The 22733-nt window shown below is 42.2% G+C and overlaps 1 protein-coding gene across 1 annotated transcript in view; it reads left to right on the top strand.

Annotated features, from left to right (window-relative positions):
• Nucleotides 1-22733, top strand: part of HYDIN (HYDIN axonemal central pair apparatus protein) — a 595027-nt gene that overhangs the window by 433644 nt on the left and 138650 nt on the right. The window contains 7 exon segments of the mRNA XM_053719498.1: nt 1014-1249; nt 3099-3250; nt 4168-4357; nt 4743-4857; nt 12107-12358; nt 12631-12770; nt 12938-13156. Of these exon segments, the coding sequence (XP_053575473.1) occupies nt 1014-1249; nt 3099-3250; nt 4168-4357; nt 4743-4857; nt 12107-12358; nt 12631-12770; nt 12938-13156 (1304 nt within the window).

The raw sequence follows: 22733 nt of genomic DNA, 5'->3' as shown, positions 1-22733 counted from the left end.
ACGTCTACTGCACAACCTGGATGTAGTTCGTGCTCTAAAATTTTACTTACAGGCAACTAAGGAATTTCGACAAACGTCTTCTCTGTTTGTCATTTACTCTGGGCAGAGGAGAGGTCAAAAAGCTTCCGCTACCTCTCTTTCTTTTTGGCTTCGTAGCATAATTCGTTTAGCTTATGAGACTGCTGGACAGCAGCCTCCTGAAAGAATTACAGCTCATTCTACTAGAGCTGTGGCTTCCACTTGGGCCTTCAAGAATGAGGCCTCTGTTGAACAGATTTGCAAGGCTGCAACTTGGTCTTCGCTTCATACTTTTTCCAAATTTTACAAATTTGACACTTTTGCTTCATCGGAGGCTATTTTTGGGAGAAAGGTTCTTCAGGCAGTGGTTCCTTCTGTATAAAGAGCCTGCCTATCCCTCCCGTCATCCGTGTACTTTTGCTTTGGTATTGGTATCCCAGAAGTAATGATGACCCGTGGACTGATCACACTTAACAGAAGAAAACATAATTTATGCTTACCTGATAAATTCCTTTCTTCTGTAGTGTGATCAGTCCACGGCCCGCCCTGTTTTTAAGGCAGGTAAATATTTTTTAATTTATACTCCAGTCACCACTTCACCCTTGGCTTTTCCTTTCTTGTTGGTCCTTGGTCGAATGACTGGGAGTGACGTAGAGGGGAGGAGCTATATGCAGCTCTGCTGGGTGAATCCTCTTGCACTTCCTGTTGGGGAGGAGTAATATCCCAGAAGTAATGATGACCCGTGGACTGATCACACTACAGAAGAAAGGAATTTATCAGGTAAGCATAAATTATGTTTTTTTTATTTCTCCTTTTGTGTGAATCAGTTTTAAGTAATTCTCCTTTTGTGATATATATATATTCCTATACATTCATGTTTACGGATAGAAACTGCATAAACTGTTTGAAACAAAGAAAAGTAAGAATAGGTAATGTTTTCTCTTTATTCATTTTGCTGGGTTCTGCGGCGCTCTTACATTTACTCTTCTTTCCAGGTTTTGTGACAGATGACATTGGAAACATATTTGAGGAGCACCGTATTTTAAGGGATGCAAGGATTGTACCCTGTTTACAATCCTTACAGGCAGGAGGAGTGTACCTGCAGGAAGAGAACCAATTCATGTTCTGTAATGTTCTTGTTGGTCAGACTTCTACAGCAAGATTTAAGATCCAGAATAATGGCAGAGTCCCCTGTGATGTGGTTCTGACTGTTAAGCCCATCAATAATAAGGTGTGGAGAGTGTGTATAATTAACATCTTTCTTCTAGTTGTACAGTGTATTAAAATATTACTTTGGGGAATGGGTGTGTGATTGTCACATATACAGCCTTCCGTAAGCTTATCTATCAACTCCTGGTTCTCTCTCGTTTTCTAGCTTTCACTCGCCTCTTTTTCATCACATGTACTCTTTCTCCAGTATATTAGACATTTAACTGGCATGTTCCTCTCAGTTTTCTAGCTAATTTTTAAACACTTTCAACTAGCATGATTAAATAATGTTACTATCTGAACACTGTTTATTTTTAATAGAGCATAATAACAGTTATTTTATTTTTTTCTTCCATACTCATGTGATGTCATGTTCAGTTATGGTGGCTACATAGTGTAGTTGTACCTTGGAATAGACAATATTTCTCAGAATTGTTCAGGGTGCCCTGACTATATATACACCACCTGCTGGATTCAGCTCTGTTTCACACTTTTTTATTAAAGGGCCACTGTAAGTAAATATTTTCTATGCCTGTTACTAACTAACTACCCCAAATACGCTTTTTATCAATAGCATTTCATTAACATATCTCTACCGTATATCAGAAATCTTGTCTGCAAATTTAATTGTTTTCCAAACCCACTCTGTGGGTATCCTTTGCTCTGTACCAATCCGTTTACAATACCTAGGTTTCAAAATGGGGCTTAAACACAAAGTTATTGGTTTAAGTATTTTGAACATGCAGTGCTGAAAATAGTGGGCAGGATAACGTGACATCATCGGCGAATAAAAGATATAACTTTTAGAACGTTATGAAACTTCGTTTTGGAGAAAATATAGGTCAGTAGGTTTTAATTAATGTTTATTAACTTTAATATGTTAGTTGTTTAGCTTAAAAATTATAACAGAAAGTAATCCTTTAAGGTAGTGTTGGCCAGCTCCAGCCTAAAGGATTTTCATACATATAGGGAAGGAAAATGGAAGTGTTATTCCCTTAGAAATCCCCTTGCCTAGTTGCAACCTGGGAAAGTGTGTACCCTGCAGGGCCTGTATGACCTTGTTTAATGGGAATACATTTAGACTCCATTCACAAGTGGTTTGTTGTTTTCTATTCTGCTACCTTGCAATGCCAGGGGCCAGCACTACTGTAGTGATAGAATATGCACTTGTACAGTATTATTAAACTGCAGCTGGGTTTGGTATTTCCATTCTGGTAAGATGGCCTTGTGGGCACTTCCAACAGACAACAGAATCTCTTATATGCACCTTCTGAAGTACATGTAGTCTTTGGGTGCAGCCCAGAAATCCTTCTGTAAGGTCAGAGTTAGTGGCAGTGTCAATGCTAACATTACTGCTGATCAGCTGATAAATGATGGGATATTTAGATTGCTACATTCATTTCTGTAAAAAGTAGTGAGGCACATTGTAAGATGTCTTCTAACCTTGAGGGGGGAAGGATGAGGGAACACGAAAGAAGAAGTGTGCCTGAAATAGGAAGCTGCTACAGACATAATGTAATGTCATTTATTATAGATACACTCATTTTCATACCCTTAGTTAATGTGTTTTAATCAGAAGACAGAGAGATATAAAGACCTGTGTTTCAGAAACTCTTGAGCTCTGGGGTGAATACAGTTGGTCAATCTGTAGCAAACACTCTATGCCATTCCTGCTCTTTCAGGTTTGTTTCAATCAAAGATTGCTCTTCAGCATGACATTTTGACTTAATTCTGCTTTGAAATGAAGCATGGGAAGTATTTTTCTATTATGTTTTCTCACCTGGACAACTGTATGTTAAATGCCAGATTCATATTATTTGGTAAACATGTAAATGAAATAAATATAAAATAACGGAACTGTTTTCATCCAGTCGGCTGCTCGGATTAATGAGATCTTTGACGTTTTCCCACCCCGCATGAACATCCCAAGCCACAGTCATTGCTTTGCCAGTGTCACCTTCACCCCAAGGAGCATGCATGCATACCAGTGCATCTTTGAAGCTGCAATAGATGGAATAGGAAGGTATGATGAAATAGAGAAAAATATCTGTATTTAGCACAATTAAAATAAGAAGGTTGTATCTATTTCACTTCCTTCACTAGCAAGCTAAACAGTAAGGTTATATATGAGATTCTAATGTCTTATAGGAAAAAACAAGCATTATGTTTTTCTTAATTTCACTTTTTATAGATATCAAGATTTACGAACTGAACTAGAGATTCCTTACTCGATTCCTCATGGCTTATAATAAATTGCTTAAAGGGACAGTCTAGTCCAAAATGAACTTTTATGATTCAGACAGTGCATGCAATTTTAAACAATTTTCCAATTTACTTTTATCACTAATTTTGCTTTGTTCTCTTGGTATTCTTAGTTGAAAGCTAAACCTAGGAGGTTCATATGCTAATTTCTAAGCCCTTAAAGGCCGCCTCTTCCTTTAGGGCATTTTGACAGTTTTTCACCACTAGAGTGTGTTAATTCATGTATGTCAAATAGATAACACTGTGCTCACACATGTGAAGTTCCAGTGAGCCAGCACTGATTGGCTAAAATGCATGTCTGTCAAAAGAACTGAAATAAGGGGGCAGTTTGCAGAGGCTTAGATACATGATAGTCACAGAGATTAAAAGTGTATTTATATAACTGTGTTGGTTATGCAAAACTAGGGAATGGGTAATATAGGGATTATCTATATTTTAGAACAATAAAAATTCTGGTGTAGACTGTCCCTTTAACTTGTTCTTCAGCAAATTTATACTTCAGCATCTGTATGTGCTCTTGAGCATGAGTTTTGAAGATTACCTTTATGCGCCAACATTTATATCTGCATTTTTGAACTTCAGAAAATGAACTTGCACAGCCACTCACTTAGTTCATAGCCAGATGAACGCTTATCTTTTTAATATTTTAACTGTTATTCATCCTATTTCCTCCTTTAGTGTCATCTCTAAGACACGTAATTTGACTTTTGAAATAAGTGGTGAAGGGAACCTTCCTCGAGTCACCATCTTACGGCCTGTGCTTAGAAATAAAAGAGGCAGTCCCCTTATGCTTTTCCAAAGGCTTCTACTGGGTCAGTGCCAGCTGCTTCCGCTAATGCTGAAGAATGATGGGACTATTTCTGCTCAGGTAAGGCTATAAAGTGCAGAGTTGTCGGTTCAGCCAGTGGGATATAGAATTAATGATTACAAGAAAGGAAATACAATTAAATGTTTGCAAGGAGACATGATTAGTTGGTGCATTTGTTGTGTATAGGTTATTTTTACCTATATAAGACTAAATTACAAAAAAATGTATTTGCTATTTCTATTTTAACAACATAAAACATAGATTTAATGAATTATGATCTGTATATAACTGCTAGTAGGTGATTGTACAATACAAAGATACATTTGTTCCTCTTGTTTTGTTTTCAGTCAGTTTTTGTACATTACCTTTTATCAGTACCAGTACATTAACATTATATATAATGAGTGTTTTTATTATTATAATCCTGACTTTATCCTTTCCGTAGCTGCACATTGATATGCAAGGAGATGGAGGAGAATTCACTTTAAAACCTAAACCAAGCACCTGCTGTATTTACCCCTCTTGCAGTACAGATGGAGAGCCTACACCATATAGCACAGGTAAAATGTTTCACAATGTTCCTCTTCTTCCAAATTTCTTCCTTTACTTAATTTTTTTTTACAAGATTGAAAATAATCTCTCTTACATGGCAGCAATACAAAAGGAAAGTGATGACTGAATGCATAGCTTTAATTTTTTTCCATATCTCTGAAAGACTTAGCAATAGTATTACACTTCATGGGCTTGTATGGAAGTATCAGTCCTTCCCTTCAACCTGACTCAGTGTCAACCTGCGTTGAATAATGTATGTTGACATGTTGAGAAAGACATTACTAAGATATCATGAGATAGAGCAAATTTTTGGATTGGGCTGAAAGGGCTCAATGTCAGAAGTGAACAGTCCTGCGGAATAGTTTGTGGTTTTAATTTTGACAGTAGTGTATATTAAGAGTATTTCCATCTTAATGGGAGAAGAGTCCACTGCTTCATTCATTACTTGTGGGAATTAAGAACCTGGCCACCAGGAGGAGGCAAAGACACCCCAGCCAAAGGCATAAATACCTCCCCCACTACCCTCATCCCCCAGTCATTCTTTGCCTTTCATCACAGGAGGTTGGCGGAGAAGTGTTGGAAGATTCAGAGTAGTCTCTTATGGAGGGTAGTACTCTTCGAAATGGGACTGGAGTTTTAAGTAGTCCTGTCAGCCTCTCAGTGAGAGGATGGATGAATGATAGAGTCCGGAGATGCAGGGATAGTCTTTCTGCAAAACCATCCCGACTCAGATTAACAGCTCCATAAGCAATCAGCGTTGACGAATTTCGCTGCCTGCTTTTCTGCTCTCAAGTCCATGTTAGGAGCAATGCTACTACCCTGTCACACTTGAAAGGCAGTGTTCCTGTTCCACGCCATAGATTCTGGTAAGATCATTTCATTTATATACATATGATAACGTAAGAAGACAGGGTCACAGTGTGTCTCCTTTTATCTGTATAGAATCATGGGTAATACCCTCGAAAAGAGGGTTATTGAACGTGGGGGGGATTTGTACATAATATTATTGTGTTTAATGCTGCGTCATGTGTGAGATGAGGCTCTGTCAGTGTGTGAACGATCAGTTTTCTTAGCGAGAGATCGATGCAAGCCTTTTTTTTTTTGCACATTTTCTCTCTAGTGCAGGGGCGTTCCTGCATGGCACTCCATGTGACTGGGTGTGACCTCTTTAACCTCCTTTCTCTCGACTGGCGTTTGTTGAAGACAAAGTGGTTTCTCTGTGGTCCGGGTCATAGGAGGTGGTGAGTGCCTCGGCCATTGGGATATAAAGGTGCCATTTAATTTCTATCTAGTCCGCAATAAAGGCGCAAGCTATGGAGGATTGTGATATGTTAGAGGGTACTCCCTCTTTAATGAAACCAAATAACTGTGTCTATTTTAAGGAGGTTCTGGTTGATCTGCCTGCTCAACTTTGTTCCACATGCTTTGATAAAATTGCAATATCTAAAAAGAATAAGATATTTAGTACAACTGAGCCGTCCATCTTTGAGGGTTCTCCGTCCCGTGAGGTGCGTTCCCTACACTCATCTCCGATTGCACATGCAGCTCCCCAGGGCACTACTAATCCTCCTGCGGGAGGGGCCCTTTGCCTGCCAGATTTCGCTGATCAGTTACAAACGGCGGTTTCTGCGGCCTTCAATGCCTTACCACGCCCTTCTAAGCGCAAGCAAAAGGTGCAACATAGCTATCCAGCCCAGGGGTCATCTACTCCATTGGATGTCTCTGACAGATTATCCGCTGATGAAGACGACTCCGACTCTTCGGAGGACATTTTTTATAGGTCGGAATCGACAACTTCTAGACCTCCGTCTGCGGTGGAACCAGATTTTAAATTTAAGGTGGAGCATTTGCGCTTTTGCTGAAAGAGGTGCTTGCTACGTTGGAGGTTCCTGAACCGAAACTGCCGAAAGAACCTTCAATCCCTAAGCTAGATAGGGTTTACGAGGACAGGGTGGTGCCTCAGGCTTTCCCGGTCTCCATTAAAATGGCTAATATTAAAAAAGCTATTCCCCATTCCGGACTCGCAGCTTGAGCTGTGGGGGCCATTCCTAAGGTGGATGGTGCTATCTCCACGCTCGCTAAGCGAACGACTATCCCGCTTGAAGATAGCTCTTCGTTCAAGGAGCCCATGGATAAAAAAATGGAGTCCATGTTGAGGAAGATGTTCCAAATCATGGGGTTCATTTTTCAACCGGCAGCGGCAGTCACTGCGGTGCCTGGAGCGGCTACCTATTGGTGCGACGCTCTGTCTGCTATGGTCGAGGTGGAGACTCCCCTCGAAGAGATACAGGAACGAATTAAGGCTTTAAGTGTAGCTCATTCGTTCATCTGTGATGCAAATATGCAGATTATTCTCCTGAATGCTAAGACATCAGGTTTTTCTTTTCTAGCCCGTAGGGCTTTTTGGTTAAAGTAATGGTCTGCTGACATGACTTCCAAGTCTAGATTACTTTCCCTCCCATTTAAAGGGAAGGTTCTTTTTGGTCCAGGCCTGGACTCTATCATATCCATGGTCATGGGTAGCAAGGGTGCTTTCCTACCGTAGGATAAGAATAAGCCTATGGGGTCTACTTTTTGTCCCTTTCGTTCGGACAAGTCTCAACGCCAGCAGCCTGCTGAGAAGACAGAGCAATCCAAGCAGAGCAAGAAGCCCGCCAAGACAAAATCGGCATGAAGGGGTGCCTCCCCCCCCCGCGATCCATCTCTGGATCGTATAGGGGGCAGACTATCTCTTTTTGCGGAGGCCTGGATAAGAGACGTTCAGGACCCTTGGGTTCTGGAGGTCATAGCCCAGGGTTACAGGATAGGATTCAAGACTCATCTGCCCAGAGGCAGATTCCTTCTGTCAAACCTATCATCAAATCCAGAGAAGAGAGACGTCTTCCTAGGATGCATGAGGGATCTCTCCTCTCTCGGAGTAATTGTCCCAGTCCCTCTAGCAGAAAGAGGTCTGGGGTATTATTCAAACCTTTTCATGGTCCCAAAGAAGGAGGGCACGTTTCGCCCTATTCTGGACCTAAAGTGTCTAAACAAGTTTCTGTCAGTCCCAACGTTCAAAATGGAGACGATCAGGTCGATTCTGCCCCTAGTTAAAGAAGGACAGTTCATGACGACAATAGATTTGATGGATGCTTACCTTCACGTACCAATCCACAAGGATCACTTCAGGTTCCTAAGATTCACATTTCTAGACACTTCCAGTTTGTGGCCCTACCGTTCGGTCTGGTGACTGCCCCAAGAGTCTTTACGAAGGTTCTGGGAGCACTGCTCGTGGTGGCGAGAGCCAGAGATATTGCAGTGGCTCCTTATCTGGACGATATCCTGGTCCAGGCTCGGTCCTGCAGTCTCGCAGAGGAACACTCAAGGGCTCTTCTCCTTCTCCTTCAATCCCACGGATGGAAGATAAACAAAGGAAAGAGTTCTCTGGTTCCCAGCCAGGGTCGGCTCCAAGGGGGGCATTGGGGGACAATGCCCACCCAAATGGAATGCTGTGCCCCCTCAAAAAATATTGATATGATCATACGCTTTAAAAATAATAAATAAAATAATGAATTGTTATGTAATGCTGCATGCTGGGGGCGGAGTTAGCTGCTGAACTGTGAGGTCACATCACACATCTGAAAGGAGCTCCGTGTCCTAACCTCTTATTTGGAATTGGAAGTTAATTAGAGACTTTTTGGACTTTAACCCTATTAATTTTACCTAACTATCATGAGTTACTCATTTTCTTAAACAATAGACCATGATAAGAATATGATTGTATCATATAAATATAAGTCTATAAATGGCTACTGGCTTCTATCGACGCCTCAAAAGTGCACTGTGATCTTAGGCCCAGCATAAGATCACAGTGCACTTTTGAGGCGTCGATAAAAGCCGGTAGCCATTTATAGACTTATATTTATATGATACAATCATATTCTTATAGGTTCACAGTACATAGGTTGTATTAAGTAGCCGGATATCCATTAGTTATTGCAAAACAGGTATAGCTAAATCTAATCTACTAATATTACCAGTACCTGAAAACCTAGTATCCTCACTGCTATTGCAAACAAAGGTGTTAATTGCATTGGGGGGGTTGGGTGCATGGCTATTTAGGGGACATGATTGAGATTTGAGAATGAGCTTAAGGGTTTTGGATCATGGTGATTAAGAGGTGAATTGTTTTTAAGGAGCTATTGCACTGGGGGTCTCAAGTTTAATGGCTCTGTTTTAGTGCACTGCATAGGATTTAGACTTCATTCTTTTAACTAGTGATTTAGCACATATTCTCCAAATGTTAATAGTGGGGGATAAGCCAGCCAGAAGCTACACTTTCCTGCAGAATATGTAGGTCTGCTCTTATTTTGACTCTCATACATGCTTTGTAAATGCGTGCCCCCTCGTGAAAAAAAAATGCTCCCCATTTCATTCGTTCTGGAGCCGACCCTGTTCCCAGCAACAGGGTGGAATTCCTGGGTATGATAATAGATTCTTTATCCATGAAGATATTCTTGACAGATCAGAGACGTTGCAAGATTGCGTTGAGCTGTCTTGCCCTTCAGACCTCCTCAAGGACATCTATGGCCAGGTGTATGGAGGTGATTGGGCTCATGGTATCCAGCATAGATGTCATTCCATACGCCAGTTTCCATCTCAGGCCTCTTCAGTTGTGCATGTTGAGACAATGGAACGGCGATCACTCAGATCTATCCCAACAGATATCTTTGGACATCCGAACGAGGGAATTCCTCTCTTGGTGGATCCGTCTGGGACAATTGTCCCAGGGGACATCCTTCCTCAGACCATCCTGGGAGATTGTGACCACGGATGCAAGTCTTTCAGGATGGGGAGCTGTTTGGGGTATCAGAATGGCACAGGGCAGGTGGACTCGAGAGGAGTCGAGTCTACCGATAAATATTCTGGAACTCCAGGCGATATTCAACGCTCTGAGTGCTTGACCCCCCCTGGGGTCGTCCCGATTCATCAGGTTCCAGTTGGACATCATTACCTCGGTGGCTTACATAAAACATCAGGGGGGAACGAGAAGCTCCCTAGCCATGAGGGAAGTATCTCGGATTCTGGAATGGGCAGAAAACCACAATTGTTCGCTCTCAGCGATCCACTTTCCTGGTAAGAACAACTGGGAAGTGGATTTTCTCAATAGACAATCATTTCATCCAGGGGAATGGTCTCTCCATCCCGAGGTGTTCGTGGAGATCTGCAACAGATGGGGGACGCCGGAGATAGACCTCATGGCGTCCAGACTTAACTTCAAGCTACCCAGATACGGGTCCCAGTCCAAAGATGCCTTAGCGGTGCCCTAGGAGTTCAGCCTACTTTACATTTTTCCACCGTTGCCACTTCGACCTTGTGTAGTGGCCCGCATCAAGCAGGAGTAAGCTTTGCCTATTCTGATTGCTCCACCGTGGCCGTGGAGGACGTGGTTTGCGGATCTGGTGGGGATGTCATCATCTCCTCCATGGAGGTTACCCTGTTGCAGAGATCTGCTGGTTTAGGGTCCATTTCTACACCAAAATCTCGATTCTCTGAGGCTGACTGCATGGAGATTGAACGCTTAGTCTTAGCCAAGAGAGGATTTTCGGAGAGAGTGATTGATACTCTCATTCAAGCCAGGAAGCCGGTCACTCGGCGCATCATAAGGTGTGGAGGACCTACTTGTCCTGGTGTGAGGATACCCCTGGCACAAGGTTAGGGTATCCAGGATTCTTTCCTTTCTCCAGGATGGACTGGATAAGGGTCTTGCTGCCAGTTCCTTAAAGGGTCAGATTTCGGCTTTATCTGTACTGTTACACAGGAAGCTAGCGGAGCTTCCTGATATTCAGTCCTTTGTTCAGGCCCTGTGTAGGATTAGACCTGTCTTTAGAAATTCTGCTGCTCCTTGGAGCTTAAATTTAGTTCTTAAGATTTTGCAGAGGGCTCAAAAGCTCCGTTTGAGCCTATGCATGCGCTTGACATTAAACTTCTTTCCTGGAAATTCCTATTCCTACTGGCTATTGCATCGGCTCGCAGAGTCTGAGTTAGCGCCCTTGCAATGTGAGCCTCCTTACCTGGTTTTTCACACTGATAAGGCTGTTCTTCGCACTGGATTGGGTTTTCTTCCCAAGGTCGTGTCGAATCGTAACATCAATCAGGAAATAGTAGTAGTAGTTCACTGCTCCCGCCCGTTTCTCCGGTGGGTGGAACTAAATTTAATTTTATTCTTCTGGCACAATTTATACCCTGTTATTTCTCCTACTGTTCTTTGTTCCCTTGGCAGAATGACTGGGGGTTGAGGGTAGTGGGGGAGATATTTAAGCCTTTGGCTGAGGTGGCTTTGCCTCCTCCTGGTGTCCAGGTTCTTAATTCCCACAAGTAATGAATGAAGCAGTGGACTCTCCTCCCACAGATGGAAATGAAATTATCAGGTAAGCATAATTTTTGTTTTTTCCATTATAAAAAATGTTATATAACAAAGCAAAATTTCATGAAAAACAAAGAGTGCGGCAGCAACAAGCAGAGGCAAAAGATTTTTTGTATGTTTAAAAATACAATACTTTATTGATCCATTAAAAAGCCATTAGGCAAAATATATATAGATACAAAGGGTAGCAGGATAGGAACCTCCTTACATGTTTCGTGCCTATGCTTGGCACTTAATCTTACTCCTATGATTAAGTGCCAAGCATAGGCACGAAACATGTAAGGAGGTTCCTATCCTGCTACCCTTTGTATCTATATATATTTTGCCTAATGGCTTTTTAATGGATCAATAAAGTATTGTATTTTTAAACATACAAAAAAATTTTTGCCTCTGCTTGTTGCTGCCGCACTCTTTGTTTTTCATGCTGTATTACAGCAGCGGAACCGGCTGCTAACAGCGGCGTGCACCCCCTGTGCTCCACTACCACTTTCCCTTTACACACTTCCGGTTTGGATACTAACCGGCTTGGGGCTTTGAGCGGTACGGCGTTCGTGGCAAAATTTAATGAACACAAATGTAAAGAAACTTGTCAAAGTCTTCCACGTTTGTACTGTGCAATGCGTAATGTTTTGAATTTATTGATGGAAACTATATTTTGTCATAAATAAAAAAAACATTTTTTTTTATTAATTTGCTAAATAATTTGAAATGACCTAGGCTACCTAAAGTGAACAGCAGTATAGCATTAAGTAATGAAAATACTTTTCATAAGGCTTTAAACCTTTATAGGTTGCGCTGTTATTTATGTCAGTTGTAGCCATCTCTTCACATAAGTGTCTCCATGCTGTTAGTTCGCAGAGCTCATACTGCGTCCTTAAACCTTCATCCGGGAGATACAGCAGAATTTGAAGTTCTTTTCCGACCAACCTCAGCTCGGCGCTTTGAGAATCAGCTCCGTCTCTCTGTGCTGGACAACCAATATGAGCAGAACTTTGTGCAGCTGGTGGGTGAAGGTTATCAGGAGGAACTTACTCTTGATAACATTCCCAGCCCAGGAGAAGCTGTCTTGCTTGAGGGACCACTTGAAGATGATTTAGTACAAGGTAAGGATTGGAAATACTCATAAAATGATTCTACCCAACAAAAGTTACTAATTATTAAATATTTCCATTACGTTTTTGGCCCTGTTTGTCAAGGAATAATTTCTACTAATTGCACATTCTGGACATAACTGCCAGATTCATCATAAACAAAATGAATTGACTGCAAGAATATGAATGATACAGGCTCCCTTTATGAATAGTTACCTCTGATGATTTCCTTTACTGTGTTGAATGTGGAATGCTTGTTTCATACATGATTCTTCCCCATGTAGCTACTCGTACCGATCACATCTACTTTGGAGACTGTCATGTTGGCAAGCAGTACCAAGTGACCTTCACCATGACCAATCACAGTATGGATGCCATGAGGTTTGAGTGGCCTTCAGAAGCCCCTCTAAGCTTCTCACCTCAGGTATGGTAAAAAAGCTAATTTCTTATTATAGAACGTCTGCATTTTAATACTTGCTATTCTGAGAAAAGTATTATTTTACCTTAAAAATATTTATATTTTTATATATATACAATAGTTTTGCAACTTCATCCAGTTTACACACACCCATATTTGTATATTTCCTTTAGATGGGACATCTCCACTCAGGCTGTGCAAAAGATGTGACTGTTACACTTAAGTCAGACGCAGTTGTTGCCATCAGCAAATCACCCGTGAAGTGCATAGTATCACGCATCTCTTTCCCCATGCCTCTTGACCAAGTTGCTGATTGGGATGATCGTATGAGAACTGTTAGATGGGTAGATGCTAACAAGAGCCCTGGCACCCAACATCCAGCCAAAAGAAAAGTATGTGCCTGAGAGTTCAGCACCAAGCCGCCTCTACAGTATTAGATGTTTCATGCATAATCTGCCATAAAAGTTTAACACTAGGGTTCTTAGGTAGCCAAATAAAAATAAGTTAAGAAAATTTAAGACCAGAATATAATAGGATAAGCAGAATCTCATTCATAAGGCAAGAAGAGATGTAATTCTTTAATAATACTATGGAAACAAAGAATATACTTGGGTGTTATCAGCAAAAAAGCTGAAGGTGAAAAATGAAAAAAGTTGTGCAAGTGTGAAGTGAGGAATGTACTTTTTATTAATAATGCTATACATTGTGAAACAACTAGCCTCCTTAAAGGGACACGAAACCCAAAAATTTTCTTTCATGATTCAGATAGAGATTACAATTTTAAACAACTTTCCAATTTACATCTATTATTTAATTTGCTTCCTTCTCTTGTTATCATTTGCTGAAAGGTTTATCTAGGCAAGCTCAGGGGCAGCAGAGAGCCTAGGTTCTAGCTGTTGATTGGTGGCTGCATATATATATTGATTGTGATTGGCTCACCCATGTGTTCAGTTAGAAACCAGTAGTGCATTGCTGCTCCTTCAACCAATGATACCAAGAGAATGAAACATATTAGATAATAGAAGTATATTAGAAAGTTGTTTAAAATTGTATTCTCTATCTGAATCATGAAATAAAAAATTTGGGTTTCATGTACATTTAACCCCTTAGTGACCGAGGACGTGCAGGGTACGTCTGAAAAAAAAAGGCAGTTAACGCCTGACGACGTACCCTGCACGTCCTCGGCTAAAGTGAGTGCTGGAAGCGATCAAGATCGCTTCCAGGCACTATTACAGTACTGCAGGGATGCCTCGATGTCTAGGCATCCCTGCAGTGCTGTTACGGAGTGCCGGGACCGGATTGATCACTCCCCCTTGATTGATCACTTCCGGTTTTGCTCCACGTGGAGCCCGGCAGTGCAGCAGAGCATCGGAAGCGATCGGACACGCTTCCGATGCTCTGCTAGTGTGCTAAGTGCCTCGGTGGGTCGAGGCACTTAGTTAGTGTATTAATAAAATAAAAAATGGGCAAAAAAAAATTAAAATATAAAATAAAAAAGCCCCCACATATAGCCCCCCCCCTCCCCCATGAGGCTTCCAAAATGGCGATGCCCAGTGCATCATGGGGCCTCTGGGGGTGTCCCTAGCCTGTCTCACCATAGGGGCAAGCTAGGGTCACCCAATCTGAGCCTTCTTAGAAAAAAAAAAAAATAATAATAAAATCTCCCATTTGTCTGATCAGGTCAATATTTGTAAATATTGACTCTGATCAGTGTGGATCTCCCTCCCTCTCCTCACTTGCTATTTCTTCTGTTAAGTGTGATCAGTCCACGGGTCATCATTACTTCTGGGATATTACTCCTCCCCAACAGGAAGTGCAAGAGGATTCACCCAGCAGAGCTGCATATAGCTCCTCCCCTCTACGTCACTCCCAGTCATTCTCTTGCACACAACGACTAGATAGGATGTGTGAGAGGACTATGGTGATTATACTTAGTTTTATATCTTCAATCAAAAGTTTGTTATTTTAAAATAGCACCGGAGTGTGTTATTATCTCTCTGGCAGAGTTTGAAGAAGAATCTACCAGAGTTTTTGTTATGATTTTAGCCGGAGTAGTTAAGATCATATTGCTGTTTCTCGGCCATCTGAGGAGAGGTAAACTTCAGATCAGGGGACAGCGGGCAGATGAATCTGCATAGAGGTATGTAGCAGTTTTTATTTTCTGACAATGGAATTGATGAGAAAATCCTGCCATACCGATATAATGTCATGTATGTATACTTTACACTTCAGTATTCTGGGGAATGGTACTTCACTAGAATTACACTGTAAGAAATACATAAAGCTGTTTAATAACTAGAGATTATGTTTAACGTTTTTGCTGGAATGTAAAATCGTTTTCATTTACTGAGGTACTGAGTGAATAAATGTTTGGGCACTATTTTTCCACTTGGCAGTTGTTTAATCTGTTTTCTGACAGTTTCTGTTCTCCCTCACTGCTGTGTGTGAGGGGGAGGGGCCGTTTTTTGGCGCTTTTACTACGCATCAAATATTTCAGTCAGCAACTCATTGTATTCCCTGCATGATCCGGTTCATCTCTACAGAGCTCAGGGGTCTTCAAAACTTATTTTGAGGGAGGTAATTTCTCTCAGCAGAGCTGTGAGAATTATAGTTTGACTGAGATAAAAAACGTTTATTCTGTAATTTGTTTCCTGCTTTCAGAATTTGTTATCTTTGCTAATGGGATTAAACCTTTGCTAAAGTTGTGTTATTTACAAGGATTGAGGCTATAACTGTTTCAATTTATTAATTTTCAACTGTCATAGATCTTCTGTGCTTCTTAAAGGCACAGTACGTTTTAATATTATTCTAATTGAATTGTATTTCCAAGTTACAAGTTTATTTGCTAGTGTGTTAAACATGTCTGATTCAGAGGATGATACCTGTGTCATTTGTTGCAATGCCAAAGTGGAGCCCAATAGAAATTTATGTACTAACTGTATTGATGCTACTTTAAATAAAAGTCAATCTGTACAAATTGAACAAATTTCACCAAACAACGAGGGGAGAGTTATGCCGACTAACTCGCCTCACGTGTCAGTACCTACATCTCCCGCTCAGAGGGAGGTGCGTGATATTGTAGCGCCGAGTACATCTGGGCGGCCATTACAAATCACATTACAGGATATGGCTACTGTTATGACTGAGGTTTTGGCTAAATTACCAGAGCTAAGAGGTAAGCGTGATCACTCTGGGGTGAGAACAGAGTGCGCTGATAATATTAGGGCCATGTCAGACACTGCGTCACAGGTGGCAGAACATGAGGACGGAGAGCTTCATTCTGTGGGTGACGGTTCTGATCCAAACAGACTGGATTCAGATATTTCAAATTTTAAATTTAAACTGGAAAACCTCCGTGTATTACTAGGGGAGGTGTTAGCGGCTCTGAATGATTGTAACACAGTTGCAATACCAGAGAAAATGTGTAGGTTGGATAAATATTTTGCGGTACCGACGAGTACTGAGGTTTTTCCTATACCTAAGAGACTTACTGAAATTGTTACTAAGGAGTGGGATAGACCCGGTGTCCCGTTCTCACCCCCTCCGATATTTAGAAAAATGTTTCCAATAGACGCCACCACAAGGGACTTATGGCAAACGGTCCCTAAGGTGGAGGGAGCAGTTTCTACCTTAGCTAAGCGTACCACTATCCCGGTGGAGGATAGCTGTGCTTTTTCAGATCCAATGGATAAAAAATTAGAGGGTTACCTTAAGAAAATGTTTGTTTAACAAGGTTTTATATTGCAACCCCTTGCATGCATTGCGCCGATCACGGCTGCAGCGGCATTCTGGATTGAGTCTCTGGAAGAGAACATTGGTTCAGCTACTCTGGACGACATTACGGACAGGCTTAGAGTCCTTAAACTAGCTAATTCATTAATTTCGGAGGCCGTAGTACATCTTACTAAACTTACGGCGAAGAATTCAGGATTCGCCATTCAGGCACGCAGGGCGCTGTGGCTAAAATCCTGGTCAGCTGATGTTACTTCTAAGTCTAAATTGCTTAATATACCTTTCAAAGGGCAGACCTTATTCGGGCCCGGGTTGAAAGAGATTATCGCTGACATTACAGGAGGTAAAGGCCATGCCCTGCCTCAGGACAAAGCCAAAGCCAAGACTAGACAGTCTAATTTTCGTTCCTTTCGTAATTTAAAAGCAGGAGCAGCATCAACTTCCTCTGCACCAAAACAGGAAGGAGCTGTTGCTCGCTACAGACAAGGCTGGAAACCTAACCAGTCCTGGAACAAGGGCAAGCAGACTAGGAAACCTGCTGCTGCCCCTAAAACAGCATGAATTGAGGGCCCCCGATCCGGGATCGGATCTAGTGGGGGGCAGACTTCTCTCTTCGCCCAGGCTTGGGCAAGAGATGTTCAGGATCCCTGGGCGCTAGAGATAATATCTCAGGGATACCTTCTGGACTTCAAATACTCTCCTCCAAGAGAGAGATTTCATCTGTCAAGATTGTCAACAATCCAGACAAAGAAAGAGGCGTTTCTACGCTGCGTACAAGAGCTCTTGTTAATGGGAGTAAGCCATCCAGTTCCACGATCGGAACAGGGACAGGGGTTTTACTCAAATCTGTTTGTGGTTCCCAAAAAAGAGGGAACTTTCAGACCAATCCTGGACTTAAAGATCCTAAACAAATTCCTAAGAGTTCCATCGTTCAAGATGGAGACTATTCGGACAATTTTACCTATGATCCAAGAGGGTCAGTACATGACCACTGTAGATTTAAAAGATGCTTACCTTCACATACCGATTCACAAAGATCATTATCGGTACCTAAGGTTTGCCTTCCTAGACAGGCATTACCAGTTTGTGGCTCTTCCATTCGGATTGGCTACAGCTCCAAGAATCTTCACAAAGGTTCTGGGTGCTCTTCTGGCGGTACTAAGACCGCGGGGAATCTCGGTAGCTCCATACCTAGACGACATTCTGATACAAGCTTCAAGCTTTCAAACTGCCAAGTCTCATACAGAGTTAGTGCTGGCATTTCTAAGGTCACATGGATGGAAGGTGAACGAAAAGAAAAGTTCACTCGTTCCACTCACAAGAGTTCCCTTCCTGGGGACTCTTATAGATTCTGTAGAAATGAAGATTTACCTGACAGAGGACAGGCTAACAAGACTTCAAAGTGCTTGCCGCACCCTTCATTCCATTCAACACCCGTCAGTGGCTCAATGCATGGAGGTAATCGGCTTAATGGTAGCGGCAATGGACATAGTACCCTTTGCACGCTTACACCTCAGACCACTGCAACTGTGCATGCTAAGTCAGTGGAATGGGGATTACTCAGACTTATCCCCTTCTCTGAATCTGGATCAAGAGACCAGAAATTCTCTTCTATGGTGGCTTTCTCGGCCACATCTGTCCAGGGGGATGCCATTCAGCAGACCAGACTGGACAATTGTAACAACAGACGCCAGCCTTCTAGGTTGGGGTGCCGTCTGGAATTCTCTGAAGGCTCAGGGACAATGGAGTCAGGAGGAGAGTCTCCTGCCAATAAACATTCTGGAATTGAGAGCAGTTCTCAATGCCCTCCTGGCTTGGCCCCAGTTGACAACTCGGGGGTTCATCAGGTTTCAGTCGGACAACATCACGACTGTAGCTTACATCAACCATCAGGGAGGGACAAGAAGCTCCCTAGCTATGATGGAAGTATCAAAGATAATTCGCTGGGCAGAGTCTCACTCTTGCCACCTGTCAGCAATCCACATCCCGGGAGTGGAGAACTGGGAGGCGGATTTCTTAAGTCGTCAGACTTTTCATCCGGGGGAGTGGGAACTTCATCCGGAGGTCTTTGCCCAAATACTTCGACGTTGGGGCAAACCAGAGATAGATCTCATGGCGTCTCGACAGAACGCCAAGCTTCCTCGTTACGGGTCCAGATCCAGGGATCCAGGAGCAGTCCTGATAGATGCTCTGACAGCACCTTGGGACTTCAGGATGGCTTACGTGTTTCCACCCTTCCCGTTACTTCCTCGATTGATTGCCAGAATCAAACAAGAGAGAGCATCAGTGATTCTAATAGCACCTGCGTGGCCACGCAGGACTTGGTATGCAGACCTGGTGGACATGTCATCCTGTCCACCTTGGTCTCTACCTCTGAAACAGGACCTTCTGATACAGGGTCCCTTCAAACATCAAAATCTAACTTCTCTGAAGCTGACTGCTTGGAAATTGAACGCTTGATTTTATCAAGACGTGGGTTTTCTGAGTCAGTTATTGATACCTTAATACAGGCTAGGAAACCTGTTACCAGAAAGATTTACCATAAGATATGGCGTAAATACCTATATTGGTGTGAATCCAAAGGTTACTCTTGGAGTAAGGTTAGGATTCCTAGGATATTGTCTTTTCTACAAGAAGGTTTAGAAAAGGGTTTATCTGCTAGTTCATTAAAGGGACAGATCTCAGCTCTGTCCATTCTTTTACACAAACGTCTGTCAGAAGTTCCTGACGTCCAGGCTTTTTGTCAGGCTTTGGCCAGGATTAAGCCTGTGTTTAAAACTGTTGCTCCACCATGGAGTTTAAACCTTGTTCTTAATGTTTTACAGGGCGTTCCGTTTGAACCCCTTCATTCCATTGATATAAAGTTGTTATCTTGGAAAGTTCTATTTTTAATGGCTATTTCCTCGGCTCGAAGAGTCTCTGAATTATCAGCCTTACATTGTGATTCTCCTTATTTGATTTTTCATTCGGATAAGGTAGTCCTGCGTACTAAACCTGGGTTCTTACCTAAGGTAGTTACTAACAGGAATATCAATCAAGAGATTGTTGTTCCTTCTTTATGCCCAAATCCTTCTTCAAAGAAGGAACGTCTACTGCACAACCTGGATGTAGTCCGTGCTCTAAAATTTTACTTACAGGCAACTAAGGAATTTCGACAAACGTCTTCTCTGTTTGTCATTTACTCTGGGCAGAGGAGAGGTCAAAAAGCTTCCGCTACCTCTCTTTCTTTTTGGCTTCGTAGCATAATTCGTTTAGCTTATGAGACTGCTGGACAGCAGCCTCCTGAAAGAATTACAGCTCATTCTACTAGAGCTGTGGCTTCCACTTGGGCCTTCAAGAATGAGGCCTCTGTTGAACAGATTTGCAAGGCTGCAACTTGGTCTTCGCTTCATACGTTTTCCAAATTTTACAAATTTGACACTTTTGCTTCATCGGAGGCTATTTTTGGGAGAAAGGTTCTTCAGGCAGTGGTTCCTTCTGTATAAAGAGCCTGCCTATCCCTCCCGTCATCCGTGTACTTTTGCTTTGGTATTGGTATCCCAGAAGTAATGATGACCCGTGGACTGATCACACTTAACAGAAGAAAACATAATTTATGCTTACCTGATAAATTCCTTTCTTCTGTAGTGTGATCAGTCCACGGCCCGCCCTGTTTTTAAGGCAGGTAAATATTTTTTAATTTATACTCCAGTCACCACTTCACCCTTGGCTTTTCCTTTCTCGTTGGTCCTTGGTCGAATGACTGGGAGTGACGTAGAGGGGAGGAGCTATATGCAGCTCTGCTGGGTGAATCCTCTTGCACTTCCTGTTGGGGAGGAGTAATATCCCAGAAGTAATGATGACCCGTGGACTGATCACACTACAGAAGAAAGGAATTTATCAGGTAAGCATAAATTATGTTTTTGTTGGAGAGAGAGAGAGACCTGTATTTTAGCAGAGAGAGATTTATTTCTTTTATTTGTTAAAAAATTTAAAATCCAAAGGCTCTTTTCAGAGCCATTAACCCCTAGCTTGCCAGTGATCACTATAAATCACTGGCAGTAGCACAGCTGCACTTTTTTTTGCTGTCTGTGCATTTTTTTAGGGGTTAATTTTTGTTGTTGTATTTTTTTTAAAAACCCAAAGGCTCCTTTCAGAGCCATTTAGCTAATTTAATTTAATTTAAAGACTATTTAACCCCTAGCTTGCCAGTGATCGCTATACATCACTGGCATTAGCATAGCTGTACTTTTTTGCTGTCTGTGCATTTTTTAGGGGTTCATTTTTGTTGTTGTAATTTTTTAAAAACCCAAACGCTCCTTTCAGAGCCATTTAGCTAATTTAATTTAATTTAAATAGTATTTAACCCCTAGCTTGCCAGTGATCGCTATAAATCACTGGCATTAGCATAGCTGTACTTTTTTGCTGTCTGTGCATTTTTTTAGGGGTTAATTTTTGTTGTTGTAATTTTTTAAAAACCCAAAGGCTCCTTTCAGAGCCATTTAGCTAATTTAATTTAAAGAGTATTTAACCCCTAGCTTGCCAGTGATCGCTATAAATCACTGGCATTAGCATAGCTGTACTTTTTTGCTGTCTGTGCATTTTTTTAGGGGTTAATTTTTGTTGTTGTAATTTTTAAAAAATCCAAAGGCTCCTTTCAGAGCCATTTAGCTAATTTAATTTAATTTAAAGAGTATTTAACCCCTAGCTTGCCAGTGATCGCTATAAATCACTGGCATTAGCATAGCTGTACTTTTTTTAAAAAAAAAACAAAGGCCATTTAGTTAATTAATTAATTTTGGTTTTCTGTGACAGATACAATAATGTCAAAGAAAACATATAGTGCTGAGGAGGCATATGCCATCCTTGCGTCAGAGTCAGATGCCTCTATGTCTGACTCAGACCCCAATTTTGACCCTGCCATATGCTCAGATACATCATTAGATGCAGTCTCAACTGATAGTGATGTATCTGTGGCTGCTAGCCCCCCTGCCAGCCCCCCTGCTAGCCCCCCTGCCAGCGCCCCTGCTAGAAGGAGGCGTGTTGCTGCCATTGCCGCTGAAGAGTGGGTAACGCCTCATCTCCAGAGGCCAGATATCCCACCCTTCACAGCAAATGCTGGCATAAATATAGATTTGGCAGGTTTTAGCCCCCAACAGTTTCTGGAGGTGTTTCTGGGTGATGATGTATTGGGGAACATTGTCGCCCAAACTAATTTATATGCCCATCAGTACCGTGCTGCAAAGCCTGAAACATATTTGGCAAAGCAGCAATGGGCCCCCATCAATGTGCCAGAATTTAAAAAATTCTGGGCATTGACTATGCTGATGGGCATCATAAAGAAACCCTCCGTTCGCTCCTACTGGAGCAGTAGCCCCATCTGCTCTTCCCCCATTTTCTCCCAGAGTATGTCGAGGCAGAGATATGAAATGATTCTTCATTTCATGCACTTCAGTGACAACAGCCTGTGCCCTCCTAGGGAGCATCCCCAATTTGACAGGCTGTATAAAATCCGCCCCCTGATTACCCACTTTTCTGCCAGGTTTGCAGAGGCTTATACACCTGGAAGGAATATATGCGTTGATGAATCCCTGATGAAGTATAAGGGAAGGCTGGGATTCAAGCAGTATATTCCTTCCAAGCGCTCCAGGTATGGGGTAAAGGTGTATAAGCTCTGTGAGAGCGAGACTGGGTATACTCAGGCCTTCCGGGTGTATGAGGGAAAGGATAGCCACCTTGACCCTCCAGGTTGCCCAGAACATATGGGAACCACTGGCAAGATTGTCTGGGACCTGATATTACCCCTAATGAACAAAGGGTATCACTTGTACTTAGACAATTTTTATACAAGTGTCCTTTTGTTCAATCTACTGTATTGCTTTGATACAGTAGCTTGCGGTACTATTAAAAAGAACCGCAAAGGTTTCCCAGGACAACTTGTACGCACCCGGCTACGAAGGGGGGAGACCTCAGCTCTGCGCCAAGAGGAGCTGTTGGCACTTAAGTACAGAGACAAGAAGGATGTATACCTTCTTACCACCATCCACACAGAGAGGACGGTGGCGGTCTCTGTACGTGGCAGAGCTGAGATCATAAGGAAGCCAGTGTGCATCAAGTCTTATAACCGACATATGGGTGGGGTTGATCTGGCAGATCAGCTGCTGCAGCCCTACCTAATTATGCGGAAGACAAGGGCCTGGTACAAAAAGGTTGCAATTTACCTAATGCAGATTGCAACCCACAACGCTTTTTTGTTGT

Source organism: Bombina bombina, chromosome 1 (genome assembly GCF_027579735.1).
Source record: "Bombina bombina isolate aBomBom1 chromosome 1, aBomBom1.pri, whole genome shotgun sequence".
NCBI classification, from domain to species: domain Eukaryota; kingdom Metazoa; phylum Chordata; class Amphibia; order Anura; family Bombinatoridae; genus Bombina; species Bombina bombina.
This window is presented reverse-complemented; position numbering and strand designations above follow the sequence as displayed.